At 36.9% G+C, this 15,880-nt stretch overlaps 1 protein-coding gene across 4 annotated transcripts in view; it reads left to right on the forward strand.

Moving 5' to 3' along the window:
- Positions 1–15,880, forward strand: part of OSBPL6 (oxysterol binding protein like 6) — a 97,690-nt gene that overhangs the window by 68,550 nt on the left and 13,260 nt on the right. For all 4 annotated transcript variants that reach the window (XR_009277766.1, XM_058840159.1, XM_058840158.1 and 1 more), the window contains 11 exons: positions 2,472–2,637; positions 3,658–3,788; positions 5,804–5,911; positions 8,248–8,385; positions 9,280–9,367; positions 9,565–9,818; positions 12,191–12,328; positions 12,650–12,713; positions 13,278–13,356; positions 14,592–14,736; positions 15,690–15,834. Coding sequence is in view for 3 of the 4 variants with exons in the window: in XM_058840159.1 (XP_058696142.1) it covers positions 2,472–2,637; positions 3,658–3,788; positions 5,804–5,911; positions 8,248–8,385; positions 9,280–9,367; positions 9,565–9,818; positions 12,191–12,328; positions 12,650–12,713; positions 13,278–13,356; positions 14,592–14,736; positions 15,690–15,834 (1,456 nt within the window). In the remaining variant the exon portion in view is untranslated. The remainder of the gene's footprint in view (positions 1–2,471; positions 2,638–3,657; positions 3,789–5,803; positions 5,912–8,247; positions 8,386–9,279; positions 9,368–9,564; positions 9,819–12,190; positions 12,329–12,649; positions 12,714–13,277; positions 13,357–14,591; positions 14,737–15,689; positions 15,835–15,880) is intronic.

Here is a 15,880-nt window from a genome sequence, read left to right on the forward strand (position 1 = left end):
TTAATACAGAGAGAAAGCACATAAGTGAAAGGAAAAAAGGGTAGGAGAAATATATTGGCAGTGTTTCCTGGACTGTTTCCTATTCAAGAGAATGAAAATGGCTGTTTAATGTGTTTTTTTCTAATCTGTTATGGAAAGTGACTTGGAAACTTTTCTTAAAAATGCATATGAGGAGAGTTCATGTCAATCAACAGTTCAGTATTTTTGGTTCTTGCATTTAAAGCAGTCAGCGAGGCTACTTGTCTCTGTCATGTGAATGTATATTTCTTGCAAGTAGTGTTACGTATTTGTAGGACATGTAAATTCTGTTTCTAGGGCATAATCAAAAATAGTATTTTTTCAATAAACCTCATTATAGAAGCATTTCTTCTCAGCCTGGCCAGCTGAGGTTTGAGGCAGAAATGATGTATCTAAAGTAGCTTGATTCATCAGAGAGTGACTAAAGAGCCCCCCTGCATGTGTGGGCAGCGTGCCTGCAGCTCTGCCAGTCCGTGTGGGTCTGGGGAGCCTCCCCCATCACCACAGGCATGTGGGGCTGGGGGGACTCTCCCTCAAGCTCTGGCATGATAGCTGGTGTCAGCTTCTTTCATGCCTTCTGGGTGGTCTGGAGGGTTGGGTATGTTCTCCATACACACAGGTACGGTATAGATACCTACTCTGCCCTCCTGGAGCCACCTGGACCCGTGGAAACTTCGTGATGCTCCCAGTCAGAAAGTCCTGGAAACATGCTCTCCCGTTTAAGAAGGGGAAAAGTTTTGGAGAAGAAATTTGAAATTCACCTATGTTTAGCCACAGTAGTTCATTAACCTAATGTTGCTGGGCTCTGGACACAGGCGCTCTGGTACTTGTGAAGAAGATAAAGAGTTAAATATCTAGTAAAATAGAAGGAATCCATTCTACATCTTCTGTTAACAAATTCTTTTTGATATGAAGCTAAACTGAAGTCCAGTAAAAAATACATACTTTGTTCATATAGCTGGAAGTCAAAATACATGAAAGCAGGAATAAAGCTTACATTAGATAGGTGCCATAGAATTATTATTTAATGTACGATAGATATCTGGAAATCGAGAAAGAAGAGAGTGGAAAATATATTTTACAGAGTATGCTCATGATTAATAGATCCAACAGGATTTTGAGGGTTTCATTGGAGAATCAGAACCTAAACCTGTGTATTGATGTCAGCTTTTACAGGAAGGAATTAATAAAACCATTCCCTGATATAATCAAATAGCAAAGTGTTGAGTTCAACCACTGATGACAGTATAGAACTCATCTGTTGGTAAAAATTCTTAGTAATATGACTTTTTATGTTACCTGCTACTCTTTATCATGCCTATGAAGAGACATTTTATATTTTGGCCCCATTTTTAATATTTGAATAATTGCATTGGGCTGCAGTGTGACAATTCTTGATTTACACATTTGATCAATCTAATGAAATTAATTAGATTTAATGTGCTAAACAGTGCTTGATACATTAAACAGTGCTTAATATTTAAGTAACAAAATGTAGTTCTGCATGCTTTTCTGTTGCATTTGCGGTTGAAAATTGTGTTCTTGGCCTGATTTTCATATTAATGTGTGTAAATGGTAACATTAAAGTAAAATACAAAATATGGTCGCACACACATCACTTACATAGCAGTGGTAGCCATACAGTGCATATGTAGCATATAGGTAACTGCTCAGTACGTGATACACGCATATATAACTCAGAAAGTCTTGCATATACTGTTTTTCTATTACTTTATTACTTTTATTATGAAAAGCAGAGGAGAAAGAGAAGTTGAAAGATAATAAACCAAATTCTTTGCTCCATCTTACTGAACTGTATCTCTCTGCATTTATTTATGATTCATGTATTTCAAATGAAAACCAGGCAGAGTTTTGATTTTATTTTGTTGTTTTTATTGTTTGTTTAGTTAAAAAAGAAAATAGAAAGACTGTATGCTTCTTCCCTTTTCATAATTGCCAGTACAATGAATTTCAACTGAAGATTTATGAGTAGTTTTGAAAAATTTCAGTGATATATCTGATAGTATTATATCCTATTTCTAGATTTGTGGAGGAACTTGCATACTTCAAATGTTGGTATTGCAACAACAGACTCATCTACAATTACTCTCAAATGTGCAAATATAAAGGAGCATGTCTCATGGTTCAATTTTCCAGTAATCTTCTAAGCATTAGCAAATCATCCATTTTTTCTAAATGTTAGAATTTAAATACTCCATCATTAGCTGTTAGCTATGTGTTTAGGCCTTCTTTTTTCTATTTCAGTGAAAAAAATCAAGAGAAGTCTGCATCAGCTGTGTTGAGATTTAGGAGAGTAAGAAGTTACATGTTCACTCTTGCCATTTTCTTCTCATTGTGAACTAAGTCTTTTCAGAAGAAATTTGTGTTTTCCTTCAACAGAGTCAAAAGTTTGGTTACACCTTATACAACATTTCTTCTGTTTGTCACTGTAGGTCCCTTTCAGTGCTACGATGTCACCTGTTCGATTGCATTCATCCAACCCCAACCTTTGTGCAGACATTGACTTTCAGGCTCCCCCAAGCCATGTGACTGACCCTCTGGAGTGCTCTACTGAGTACATGAAGCTTCAAGAAGAGTTCTGCTTGATGGCACAAAAAGGTAGCTGGAGATGCCAAGCCTTTCCTGTGATATGCTTCTCTGTCGTGTTTCTTTATTGCCTTCACTTGGTTGTGGACAGGGCTTTCACCTGCATTGGGTGATACTGTATAAGACTTTTTATCTGTTCAGGTGGCTTCACAAAGGCAGCATGTATTATCCTTCTTATATTTTCCATGCATGTCATAAATGTAGAAATAGGTAAATTCTGGAATTGCTTTCCCAGTCTTCTGAACTTCTTTTTGTGCTCTATAAATAAGTGTCTGAATTTGCAAACTTTTTTTTTCCCCTCAAAAAAATGCATTCTTTCTCCCCAAAGATGATTTAGAATGTAACTGCTGCACATAATGCTGTGAGTTCCTTTTTGTGCAGTTTTCTATGTCAGTGGAATCAATGGAAAAAGAGCTTATTACAGGAACGTACTTTTGAATTGCAATTTTATTGCCAGTAAGTGAATGGTCCTACAAACTGAAAAATACCATTTTAAAAAGGTTTTTTTATCAGTTTGATGTTATATAACAAGCATAGAAAAAATGTGAGACTGACATCTTAAAAATTCAAAACCTGTTTAAAGACCAAGTAATCCTCTTTATTAGTACAATACTAAGTCTAGCAGAACTGATGTCTGTTACTCCGAAAAGTATAAATAAAAAGTATAAATAAGAAGTATAAATAAAAACCAGAAAGATAATAACACACTGTGTTATTGACTGTGTCCAATGACACAGTTTTCCAAATATGCACCTTTCCATATGTTCAGCACCAAGAATATGCTCAGATGAGATATGTGTGAACGTACAGTACGCACATTACAATCGCAAGCTGTTAAGTGTTTGTACTTTATTTGGCTTGGATTACTTGAAGTTCAAATCCTTGTTTCAAATGTCTATTTGAAATTTTCAAATGTCCAAAATTACTGTGGAAGTTTCGCTCTCTGTCATTATTTCTGATATATTGTAATAGATGTCAATGTGATTTCTGCAGCCAAGAAAACACCTGTTGTGTTTTTTTCTTTTTGCTTAGTGCATTCTCTTTTGAAGTCTGCCTTTAACAGCATAGCTATAGAGAAGGAGAAGCTTAAGCAGATTGTTTCAGAGCACGATCTTGCAGGCCACAATGCTCAAATAGCTCACCTCAGACAGTCCCTCTCTCAGGTATGTTCTTGATTTGATTTCAAGCACCTCTATCTTGCCCAATGCACTACTTCTTTTGTATTTTGCCATTTCCTGAGGTAAAAGGAGCCAAGAAAAAGCCAGGTTCTCAAACAGAACTGTGGCATATTCTGTTATGATATAGATCCTCAGTACATGTGGAGGTGAAGGATATAATTTGTGTAAGCATGTATCATTATGGTTTTCCAAAGTGAAGAAAAAGGATCAAATGTTTTTATACAAATGCTAGATGTCTTTCTTGGAGCTGTTCCAGCACAGCCAAGGAAGTAATCTTGGTTTTGTTACTAAGTTTGAAATTTTGACTGTATATTGTCAGGTATGTTTTATATGTCCGTGTCTCTAAATGCAAAAGGAGTCCTGGGTTGCAATGTAGTCATGTGTAAATTGGATTTCCAGACACACACCTGTTAACTCTTCAGCTTCTTTCCCACTTAAGCTAAAGGAAAAAATATAATTTGCTTTAATGGGGAAGAAGAAATTAGCAATTATAAGTCCTTAGTTTTCAGAATAACTCAATTTTTAAAATTCATTATCAAGGAAGCATAAAAGTATTTGCTGTATTAATGTGGAGTACTGCATCTGCAAGAAGTATGAGCAGAAGTTTAAAGACAGACCTTTCTATAGATACAAATGCATATCATGTTATGCAGATTGATTTCTGTGCATCGTGATAAAAAAGGCTTACAGGCAAGAGATAAGGGTAACCATTTCTGGTTATTGACACAAACTGATCTAAGACCTGTGGATATTTATCAGCAACTTGCATGAAATAGGGAATCAGGTTTTCTTCTTGGTCCTGGCCTCCAACATTAGTTTAAAAGTCGCTGTCACGCATTATTTCACAGTCTCAGTGGACAGTAAGTGGAAAATTGACTGTGACTGGGTTTGTCCGGTCTCATGACCAGGTTTGAGCCTTTGAAGAAGCTATTGTCAGTCTGCTGTTAGTCATTGCCTTCCCTCTCTGGGGGATGTCAGCTATGAACATGTCCAGACCATTTCAGAACAAAGCAAAAATGGGTAATTTAAACTGTTTAGTGACAGTTTAAGCTTACCTATTTTCCTTTGGTCTTTGTTTCAGTACATTCATGCAATCTATTCCTCAATCTGCACTAGGGGGAGACAGAAGAAGGCTTTTACTCCATTGTAACACTCCTTTTCTGCTGAAACAAAATGTCTCTGTGTTCTTTCCCATAGTCCTCAGTGCTGGGGATTATTAAGGTTAAGTCAGCCATGTTCTAGGTATGTAGCATATTGTACTTCTGGATTTCAGAATCTCACACTCTAGTCTTTCCAAATAACAGATAATTTGTATGCACCCAGATTTATAATCTAGGTTGGACTATAAAATAGGAGAAAAATCAGCAGATACCAGACACCAGTTGAATTCTGTTGGAATTTGTGGTACTGTAGTGGGTCATTAGTTTGAAATAAGTACAAGGACGAATCTGTAAAATTGATCTGGGTGGGTAGACAATGATACTAGCAATTATGCTGGTTTTACTGGAAATGAAGAAATTTCTGTTTGAAGCCTCTGGGTGCTGATAACCTTGACTCGGAAGGGGCTATATCACTGTAAACCAAGAATTGCCTCTTTGGGCATTTTGTGGGTAGGTCCCATGTATTGTTCTGCAGTTTCACTCTTTGTTGCTGCACTCACTCCCCATTTCCATAATGTACATAACCCACCAGTACACCTGCCAAAGAGCTCCCTGAAGAACTAAGGTAGAATGCCAGTGCTATGTTGTGGGAGAACATCTGTTCCCCCATCTCCTGGAAAACAGTGAAGGCAAAGTAACCAAAGATGAAGTCATGTTAGAGAGGATCTCAAAATAGATCTCTCCCTATAAATGAAAGAAAGGAGGTTCTGTGATTTTTTTTTTAGGAAATTGCTGGAAAGAAGCTTTTTTTCCTTCTTTTATTTTTTTCTTTTTTTTTTCTTTTTTTTCTTTAATGTTTACATTTTAATTTTAAATGAAATGTACAATTTTTATTTTAAGGCTCTCAACCAGAATGCTGAACTAAGGAGTCGCTTGAACAGAATACATTCAGAATCTGTTATTTGTGATCAGGTTGTCAGTGTAAATATTATCCCTAGTCCTGATGAGGTAAGACTTTAGCCTTTAATGGATTTAGAGTACAAACCTTGCTAATTCTCACTAAACAGCTGAAACACACCTGAAAAATTATTGAATTTTTCAGATTGGCAAATATTCATTCACAGAAAAAGTCAGGTTATATGTCCTTACCTACAATAAAACTTCAATGTTTTGTTTTCCATATGTCAGACATGAAAGAACTCAGCTTGGTCTTAGAGGAACAGAGAAGGACTCCAGTTTTGGAATATTAATTGTTGCCTGTGGGAATTAGTGAGGTTTTACTGTATTTGAATGTATCACACGGTAGCTAACAAATTCTGTATCTTAGTTTCTTTCCAAATCAACAGAACAATTAATTATTTAATGACTTGATTTTGCAAGTGTCTAAAGAGCCTCACATTTACTATCACATTTATCTTTAGAGGTACAGTTAAAATCAAAAGGTTCAGTCCATGAACCAAGCACTGCACTAATATAATTACAACATGTAGGTTTTTTTTGTTTTGGTTTCCTTAGTCAAGAAATTAACAAACATTTGTATTAATAACAGTGATCTTCCCTCATGACAAATCTGAATTTGTGGACTATAATATATTGCAATTGGTATGGTCACTTTGGCAACCATTCTGCTTGCATTTTACAAAAATGTTCTTGATTTGTCATTTCCACTATTTTTTTTTTCTCTGCATATGCCATTTCAATTAACATAGTCTTGTCTCCTAATTATTTCTTCTAACAAGCAAGAAAGGTAAAACTGTTTCTGTTTATTTGCTTTTTGAAAATATCCAGACAATTTTTCCAAGAATCCAGTGTGTTGGAGGCTAGCAACAGAACATAGAAGTGAAGTGGTGCCACAGCACAGCAATGTGCAGTGAAGTTCTGGGCAATGACCTTCTCTTCTGTTCTGTATTTTTTGTTGGTTAGCTGTTTCTTTTTCATTTGTTCATCATTGTCTTGGTAGAAGTGTGCCTGACTGAAAAAGTTTTTCAAAGAAGTTTCCAGACATCACATTCACTTATCTTGCTTGTTTTGTATGTCTCTATGATCTTGCAATGTGTAGATAATGCCTGTGTGAAGGTCTTCTTCAGGTAGGAGCATGTGTATTTTTCCAAGGCCCTTTAGTTTACACAAAACCTCCAAATTTTAATCACTTTCTGTAAAGATTACGGTAAAATGAGCTTCTATTTTCATTATAGTTCATCAAGCATCACAATCCATCTACAATTTTGTAAGTCCTAATGAAAAAGGAATGGTTTTTGACGTCTTGGCTTGTTTATACTTTTTGGGATGCTTTGTTAGTGCATTTTGAGGTGACTGCATAGAATAATTCTACAGAATTAAGATGTCAACAAAACCATATGCAAGAGTTCTGGAATAAGATTAATGGGCATTGTTTTGAAATCTGAAGAGTTAACCACGTTTAAACGGGCTTCAGTAGTTTCATCTGTATTATCTCCAAGGAGCAACATGCTGTAAAAGTTAAGGGATTGAGTCTGAGATCTTTTTCCCTCCACAGCAACAGATCCTGTGGTAAAATGGTACAGGGAGACCATCTTAATTTTTCTTAATGTTATAGCCTGCAGGGTAACATTGAAATCCTGTGTTCCACCCATCACTAGCAGGAAGGGGAGGGTATATTCCATTATTTTAGCTTGCTGCACTACTGGCATTGATGCAGCACAGTTTTGAATCCTTGACTTTACTGTTACATTTCTTTATAATAAACCACAGAGAGTTCGTTCCCTTTACTGGTGTTGAGTCAGTGTTAATGGCATAATGCAAATGAGATTTGGAGTATAAACATAGAATAAAAGCCCATAAAAATACATATTATAGCTATTCTCCTAAATATTCAAACTTTCCAAACATTGTTACTAAACTGGTTCACAAGGGCATTTATTTGGAAAGTAACTTACAAAGCTTTATAATTAAATTTTAGTTTTATCAAAGCTAGCTCCCAGTGATGTAATTTGTTATTTCCAAATGTCATTTAATCTGAAATTCATGTTTGAACTTGTCTGACACAATCCAGCTATTCTCCACAAAATCAATCCTCTGCATAGAGAACTAGATCTCCAATTCCATGCTGGTAAAACTTGGCAGTAGATTCTGGGCAGGCCTCAAATGAAGACATGTATCTCACTGTTCAAAATGCAATTTATTTTGCCATCCTCAGTCTCATCTGTTAGGTACACACAAAGTCCTACTAATATAAAATTAAAGTCCTGCCTTTACTCTCTGTGTTTGTATTTGGCATAGAAATCTTATTCAGGTGTTTACCCCTTCTACGCATATTTCTTTAGTATTAGAAATAATACTTTTACTTTTCTGTGCTTTATTTACAGACGGGTGAACAAATTCATGTCAGTTTGCCACTGTCTCAGCAAGTTTCTAATGAAAGCAGGCTGTCTATGTCTGAATCTGTTTCAGAGTTCTTTGACGCACAGGAAGTGCTTCTGTCTGCCAGCTCGTCAGAGAACGAGGTAGGCTGTGACATCATGTGGCAGCTGTGCTGCTGGACAGAGCTAGGTAGTGCCACCACTAGTGAATTTTATTTTTTTTTTTAGTAATGCTACTTAGATTAAAAAGATACCAGAATGTATAAAGGATACATAAAGAAACCTGAGATCATATAAAGAGGTGCAGGAGTTCCCTGAAGGGTAAAACTGAGTCAAAAGTTAGTTGTGTCAGGAACTTATGTTCAGTGCATGTTCTTTCTAGGCTATGGCAGTTCCACCTAAGGATGACACAGACAGTTACAGCTGACTGTGCAGTCAAATTTAGACTGTGCAATTAAATTCAGATTTTCAAAAATTCTTTAAAAAAAACTTCTATATATGTATATAAAGTTATTATCTGTAACGAGAGAAATAGACAAAAAGGTAATATTTTCTGGAAATAAACAGTTGTGTAAAACAATATTTTAAAATAATCTTAATGCTGATGAGATTCTTGTTTTGCAAAATGATAGATTGATGTTTACATAATTAGTTTGCTGAAATGTAAGTCACGTTTTATTGTTTGCTTCTTTATAAAAAGCACAAATCTGACTATCTCTTCTCACCTCCCATTCCTAGCGCATTATGTTATCAATTTTTTGTTCATCCCTGATCTCACTCGAAGCCACCTTTTGCAGATTTCACGTCTGTATTTGGATAATAAGGAATTCAGAAACGTGAGGACAATGTAGCATTTGTTTTGACACTTTTAGTGCACTGGCACTATGGACTGAGTGAAGCATCCAGTTGATTTAGCTAATAGTTCTAATTGAATACTGATTATTTTTTAATATTTGTGTTTCAGTTAGCTATTTTTGTCTGCTTTGTCAGTATATTTTATATGTATTTGAGTTAATGGATATTTTATTTATGTTTTAGGCTTCTGATGATGAATCTTATATCAGTGATGTGAGTGACAATATATCTGAGGACAACACCAGTGTTGCAGACAACATTTCTCGGCAAAGTATACTGTGTTTCAAGCTTTGGGAAATTACATTGGTTATGCTCTTGTACCAGAATTACTGCATGTCAGTACAAGACCAACTCAGCTGAAAACAGTGAAGTTGGGCTTGCTTGTTCTTGCAGTGATTTGGTTGAATGGAGAGCTCTGTTTTTCTTAGTCTGATGCTTTCTTATGACAGTTTTTTTTTCCCTTCCCAGTTCTTAATGGTGAGCTAACAGGAGGCGCATTCAGAAATGGACGGAGGACTTGTCTCCCAGCTCCCAGCCCTGACACCAGTAACATCAATCTCTGGAATATTTTGAGAAATAACATTGGTAAAGATCTTTCCAAAGTATCCATGCCAGTTGAGCTAAATGAACCTCTGAATACCTTGCAACATCTTTGTGAAGAGCTGGAATACAGTGAACTCTTGGACAAGGCTGCTGAAACAGATGATCCTTATGAACGTATGGTAATGCATTTAGTGTAGCACTGCTTCTGTCTGTGTTAAAAAGGGAGCTGTTGAGTAGGGTCTGTGCAGGGTCCTCTCTTTCTCCTCCTGGTCACAGACAACAGAGCTCCCTGCTGGGTCAGAAAAGTAGTGTGAACAGTTACAGGTGGTAGGCTTGATCTGAACAAGTCTGCAGGGTTTTTCTTGACCTCAGACCAAGTCCTGCAGTTGTAACTCATTTATTTAAGATTGATCTCACGCTCTATGACTGTAGATCATTGTAGGCATTGGCAGATTCTAATTCTGCAGCATCCTTTCCTGGCTTTCACTGATCAAATCCAGCAGCCTTAAAGAGTTAATCAAGTCTGTGGCTGCCTTATGTTCAGTGTAGGTGTGAATAAGATATCCTCCCAGGCAATTTCTAAGACAGAAGTTTCAAAACACCAGAACAAAGTTTGCCTGGGCAGCCTGACTTCAGCTCCCCTGTAAGTCTGTTTTGGTTTTTTAACTGACAGCCAGTAGCCTGTGCTCAGCTCTCAGGGTGCTTTGATCTGTTGTGTCTGCTTTTCCTCAGAAGATGCAGGGAAAGGCTGTAAGGGAAAGTTGGCAGTGTTGTTGCTGAACATATCTGCTGTTCCCTGGTCTGGGTTGGCAGCACTGTGGATAACTAGGAGGCGAGAGGTTGCCTTTGGCTGTTACACAGTGGCACACTCAAGTCCCTGAACTGCCGTGTTCACAAGGCTTGCAGGAAAGTGAGGAGTCCTAAACACTGAAGAAGTTGTACCTATCTTGAGAAAGGGGGTTGAATTATCCATCATCACATTGTTTTCTTATAAGACTCAGGAGAGGATCATAGTGGGTCCCCTCCAACTTAGAATATTCTGTGATTCTGTCCCTCACAAAAGGAGGGAGATTCTGTAAGGAGTGGGCAGGATTTTAATGAGTAAATGATTTATTTACTTATTAAATTTTAATGAGTAAAATGGTTGCCACCTTTGTTGAAAAGTTTGGAAGGTCAGTATTGAAATAGTAGGGAGAATTCAGGAGGGAAAAGCCATGGTGTCACTGAAAGCTTCCTCGGAAATGTGGATTCAATCCCTTTCTCTGCTGCAGATGTCTGCTGCTGTACTTGGGAATACAAGCCAAACTTTTAAACAGCACCCCTAAAGATGCAAACTGCACACCTGAGCTGAGGCATATAGGACTACTTGGAAAAGAGCTGAATACCCAAGGCTTGTGGCAGCAATGCTGTGAATATGTCACTGCTTGTTCACTGTTCTCTGAAAGATCAGGACTTTTCTGTCTTATTTTCTATATCTTTTCTATAAGCATCCAAAAGTAGTGGAAACCCCACTGTTTGGTTTTTTTTCACATTACTCTCTATATCACAAGGATAGTAAACACCTTTGTTTCTCTGCAGTGTCTTATAGTTAACTTGAAAAGGAAGTTGAAATTAATCTGAAAACAGTTTTAGAAGAATTAAGATTTTTACTGCTGAAGAAAAGCCTGTGAAAGCAGTGTTAATTTTGTTGATGCTGCATTTCTGAATAATACAAAGGGAATAAAGAATGGAGTACCCATTACACAGTGGGAAGAAAACAAAGCACATAAAAGCTCACATGAGAGATGTGTCCTCACTAGCAGGAGGAGAAGGGAACCTGGTTAAGATTTGCCCCTCTGGTAGCACATTGCCAGTAGCTGACTCATTTTTATCCCTGTATTGTTTTTCTGAAGTTGCGTTTGGGCTTCGGACTGGCTGATGTGTTTTGGGTTTTTTTACACTCTGCAAATAGGACCTGTTAGCTAAATAACCATGGCATGTCACTTAACTTATTGCTTCCAGTCAGGCCTGGCTTAGGGGTTATTGAATTGTGGTTGTAGATATAGACAAGGGTGCTGTTAAGGCTGCACATGTATGGAAGATTTGGAGATAACTCTGCATTAAGGACATGCTAAGTGAGACCTATTTATGTTTGGCACTAAATAAAATAGTTCCCATCTGAAAATGGTATGTGATTATGGGATGTAATTAGACGTTACTACATAATATTTATTCACAGGAAGAAGGACTACAGGTGGGCCTGTTTTAGGTCACTAAATTACCTAATTGCTAACAACAAGCCTGGTCAAAGGCAGAAAAACTGTGTTATGTGCAGATTGTCATTTTAATAGACTGTTGAAAGACTGAATAAAGCTGTGAGGAAAAAGAAATTATATCAAGAGAAGAAATAAAGTTTATACTTGTTCTGTGTGGGATGCATGGTTTCACCCTCAGGCATGCTTCATTAATCCAGTTGTCATCCTGAGCAGAGTGAGTTGTGTGGTACCACACAGTGATGGCACATATACAAGAATGTCTGCCTATTCTCATGTTCTGGTCTGTATTTTTACAGGTTCTTATAGCTGCCTTTGCAGCATCAGGCTATTCCTCTACGTACTTTAGAGCAGGAAGCAAGCCATTTAACCCAGTGCTTGGTGAAACCTATGAATGTATTAGAGAAGACAAAGGATTTCGATTTTTCTCAGAGCAGGTAAAGCTTGTTTCTAGATAGACACTCCTATTTAGATTTATATTTTTTGTTCTTTATTTTATAGAATAGTACCATTTTTGTTTCCTACTTAGAATGGTTTGGTTTCTTAGAATTAATATTGTTAATATGGGTGGCCTTCATTAAATGCTAGAAGGAATACATTTTTACAGTAATCACAAGGAGCTGTTTTAAGTACAACCACTTAAGTTGTATCTGTTTTCATAGCAACATGGGCTATTTAGTATTTTTATATTGCAATAACAATTGTACTGTCTTAGGAATGAAAATTAGATGTTTTAACTCAACCAAACTGTTTTTCAGGTTAGCCACCATCCTCCCATTTCAGCCTGTCACTGTGAATCGAAAAACTTTGTGTTTTGGCAAGGTATACTTTTTAATTCAAAAGCATAACTCCTTTCTTATTGTCAAGTAAAAGCTTTGTAAAAGTTGAGCTTTGCATTTGGAACTTAGAATTTCTATACTTCTGATTTTGAAGTGACGTATTAGAGACTGATGATCTGATTTATTCTACTCAAATTCTCATTAAGAGTTCCTTAATCTTCCCTTGTCACTTGCAGCCTGTTTATACTCTTCCATTTAAAAGCTTTTTATTTTACCAATAAAATTCCTATTTCTTACAAACACAAGCAGTTCTTTTTACAGTTGAAAAAATTACTCTTTCTTTCCTTGTACCTACTGGTGTGTATGCCTTTAATTTGTAGTAAATGTGTGCACAAGACATTTGACAATCATGGAGCACAGGCATGAGCCTTAATTAAACTTACATTTAGTTTTTTTGACCTAATGTAATTTCCTAGTATTTTTTTCATACTTTCTACTGCCCTGTTTTGAATTGAGTAGTCTAGCACAGATGGTCTGGTGCCAGGATCAGTGCAAGGGGGAGACCTTGGTCATTTCAGTTTTTTAAGTATTTCACTATTATATTCAGATATCAGGTGGAAAAACAAATTCTGGGGGAAATCAATGGAAATTCTGCCTGTTGGAACCTTGAATGTGACTCTTCCAAAGTAAGCTACTGTCCTCTCTCCTCTTGTTTTCAGTCTTTGGTGCACTCTAGTCTGTGCTGCCTTGTGAAGGGGTTGGGGTAAGCAGACATCACATGGATTGTACTGGTGAGAGTTGGTGTCCAGCTCCAGTCTCTCCTTAGTGTTCAGGTGGGGCTACTGGAACATTTCTGAGCCTGAAGATCCATTTTTGGTTTTGGAGGAAAAATGTACGCTCCAGAAAGTGATGGAGAGAGTGGGATGGAAATGTTTAGGGAGAGAGAAGCCATGTTTTATATGCACAGTAGTGATGAGCTGTTCAGAACAAGGCTGCAGTGCAGGACTGCCAGCAGCTGGTGCTATCCTAAAGCTCTCGATGCTGCTGAGGGCTCCCTCAGAACAACTAGACCATGAAAGGTCTTTTTTTTCAAAATGTGGATAAACCAAAGTATGTTCTTCATACTTTATATGAAGATGTTGGCAGAGTCTGAGAAGCAGTGGCTTCACCATCAGTGAGAATAGTTGCAGCTTATAAATCCTAAGAATATGCAAGGAGTGGATACTTTAATGTGTCTTCTGGTTTTGCAGTGGTGTTCTTGCTCCTGTGCATTGCATCCAGCCTTTCTTTCTGCCTCTAACAGCATCACTTCACCTCTTTATCCATCTCATGAAATTGAAGTAAATGCCTTCTGGAGCTGCTTTGTTTTATGTCTTCATGCCTTCCCCTAAACTCTGACAGAGAATGTGCTTTGCACAGTATAATTCTCTGGTTTTATTCTTGTTTGATGTTAGAGATGCTCTGACTGGATAGTTGTTACAAAGGGATGATGTACCAGTGTGCCTCTGGCTTCCTACTTCTGTTCCTTGATCTCCTTTTCACGTTCTTTTTGTTCTATTTGTGATTTAATTACATTTTCTGCTTATAGTCTCAATTCAGCCTTATGTTGACTTGTGGGTCACTGTCCTGCCCCAATAGGAATTGTGACCAAAGCACTTCATCCTCTGAGGACAGTGAATAGGCCATGCAGGGCTTCAGTGGTTCATAATGTATTTATAGCACCTTTCTGTAGTTCTGTGCACTGGAGCTTAGGTGAGCTTCTCTAAGGATTAGTAATGTACCCAAGATACAGGACGTTGTCATCTGTGCAGGTGTTTTTGGGAAATATGGTTTGTTTTTACAATAAAGGAGCAATGTTTTACTTTTTTGTCAGTAATGATGATGAATAGATGTTAACAACCACTTCGTAATCTGTTCTTAGGTATGGAGATTACTATGTCTGGAACAAAGTCACTACTTGCATACATAATATTCTTAGTGGAAGGAGGTGGATAGAGCACTACGGAGAGATAACTATCAGAAACACAAAAAGCAGTGTTTGTATTTGTAAACTCACTTTTGTCAAGGTAACATATGGATGCTAATATATATCTTTTATTCATATAGCTGCGTAATTTAAGGGTACCTCAAGCTGTTTCTTCACTGTTCCTCAAGTCCGCATTCCACGTTTTATCTTTCATTTCTTTTATCAGTATTCATAAAATGTAAATTGTCGAATGAGAATTAGTGAATGAAAATGTCAATTAGTGAAATGAAATGTCAATTAGTATGATTCTATTCCACTGAACATTTCATATTAGTGTGTTTCCTTGCTGTATGCCATGTGCTGTACTGTTGCTGGTTTTCAATTAAAAATGAAATGTATTTTTTTTTTACATTACCACAATGAAAACACAAATTGCTGTACACTACCATGACATTTTACTTTTTTTCCTACTAGAATTTGTCAGTCAATATTTTGTCTCTTTACATTACATATTGCTGCTTTGGTTCATAGTATTTTAATATCCAGACAAGGACCATATATAAAAATAGAAGTCTATATAGCTATATATAGCTATATATATAGCTATATATATATATATAGCTATATTACTATAGCTATGTTACTATCAAGTATTTTCACTAAAAATAAATTTGTCTTCGCATTGCAACAAAAGACATCGATACCACTGCAGTGTTAGTAATGGGGTGTTAACATAAATCTGAAATTTGTGTTTTGATTGATTGTGTGGGATTTGGGTTAATGAGTGACAGTGTAGTTCCCAGATGTGCAGATGATTTAATTAATTTATGTCAAAACCACATGGCAAATTATGCATTGTTTCTCCTATACTAAATCAGTTACTGTTGGGACCATAAAATTTTTGAATTTTGATATTCTCCATTCCAAGTGAGCTGTTCCAACACAGAATTCAGACAGTCAGCACCACACACCAAGATGCATTCATTCTGTTTATTGGTACAATGGATTGCTGGAAAAGCAGTGTGAGCTAGTAATTCTTGCTTAAACTTGCAGGTGAACTACTGGAATTCAAATGTAAATGAGGTCCAGGGTGTTGTGATAGATCAAGAAGGGAAGGTGGTTCACCGCCTTTTTGGAAAGTGGCATGAAGGCCTCTACTGTGGGGTTGCACCTTCAGCCAAATGCATATGGAGGCCAGGTAAGAAGCATGTAAAAAACTCTGGAAAGTGCTGTAGGGTAAACCT

Source organism: Poecile atricapillus, chromosome 5 (genome assembly GCF_030490865.1).
Source record: "Poecile atricapillus isolate bPoeAtr1 chromosome 5, bPoeAtr1.hap1, whole genome shotgun sequence".
NCBI lineage: Eukaryota > Metazoa > Chordata > Aves > Passeriformes > Paridae > Poecile > Poecile atricapillus.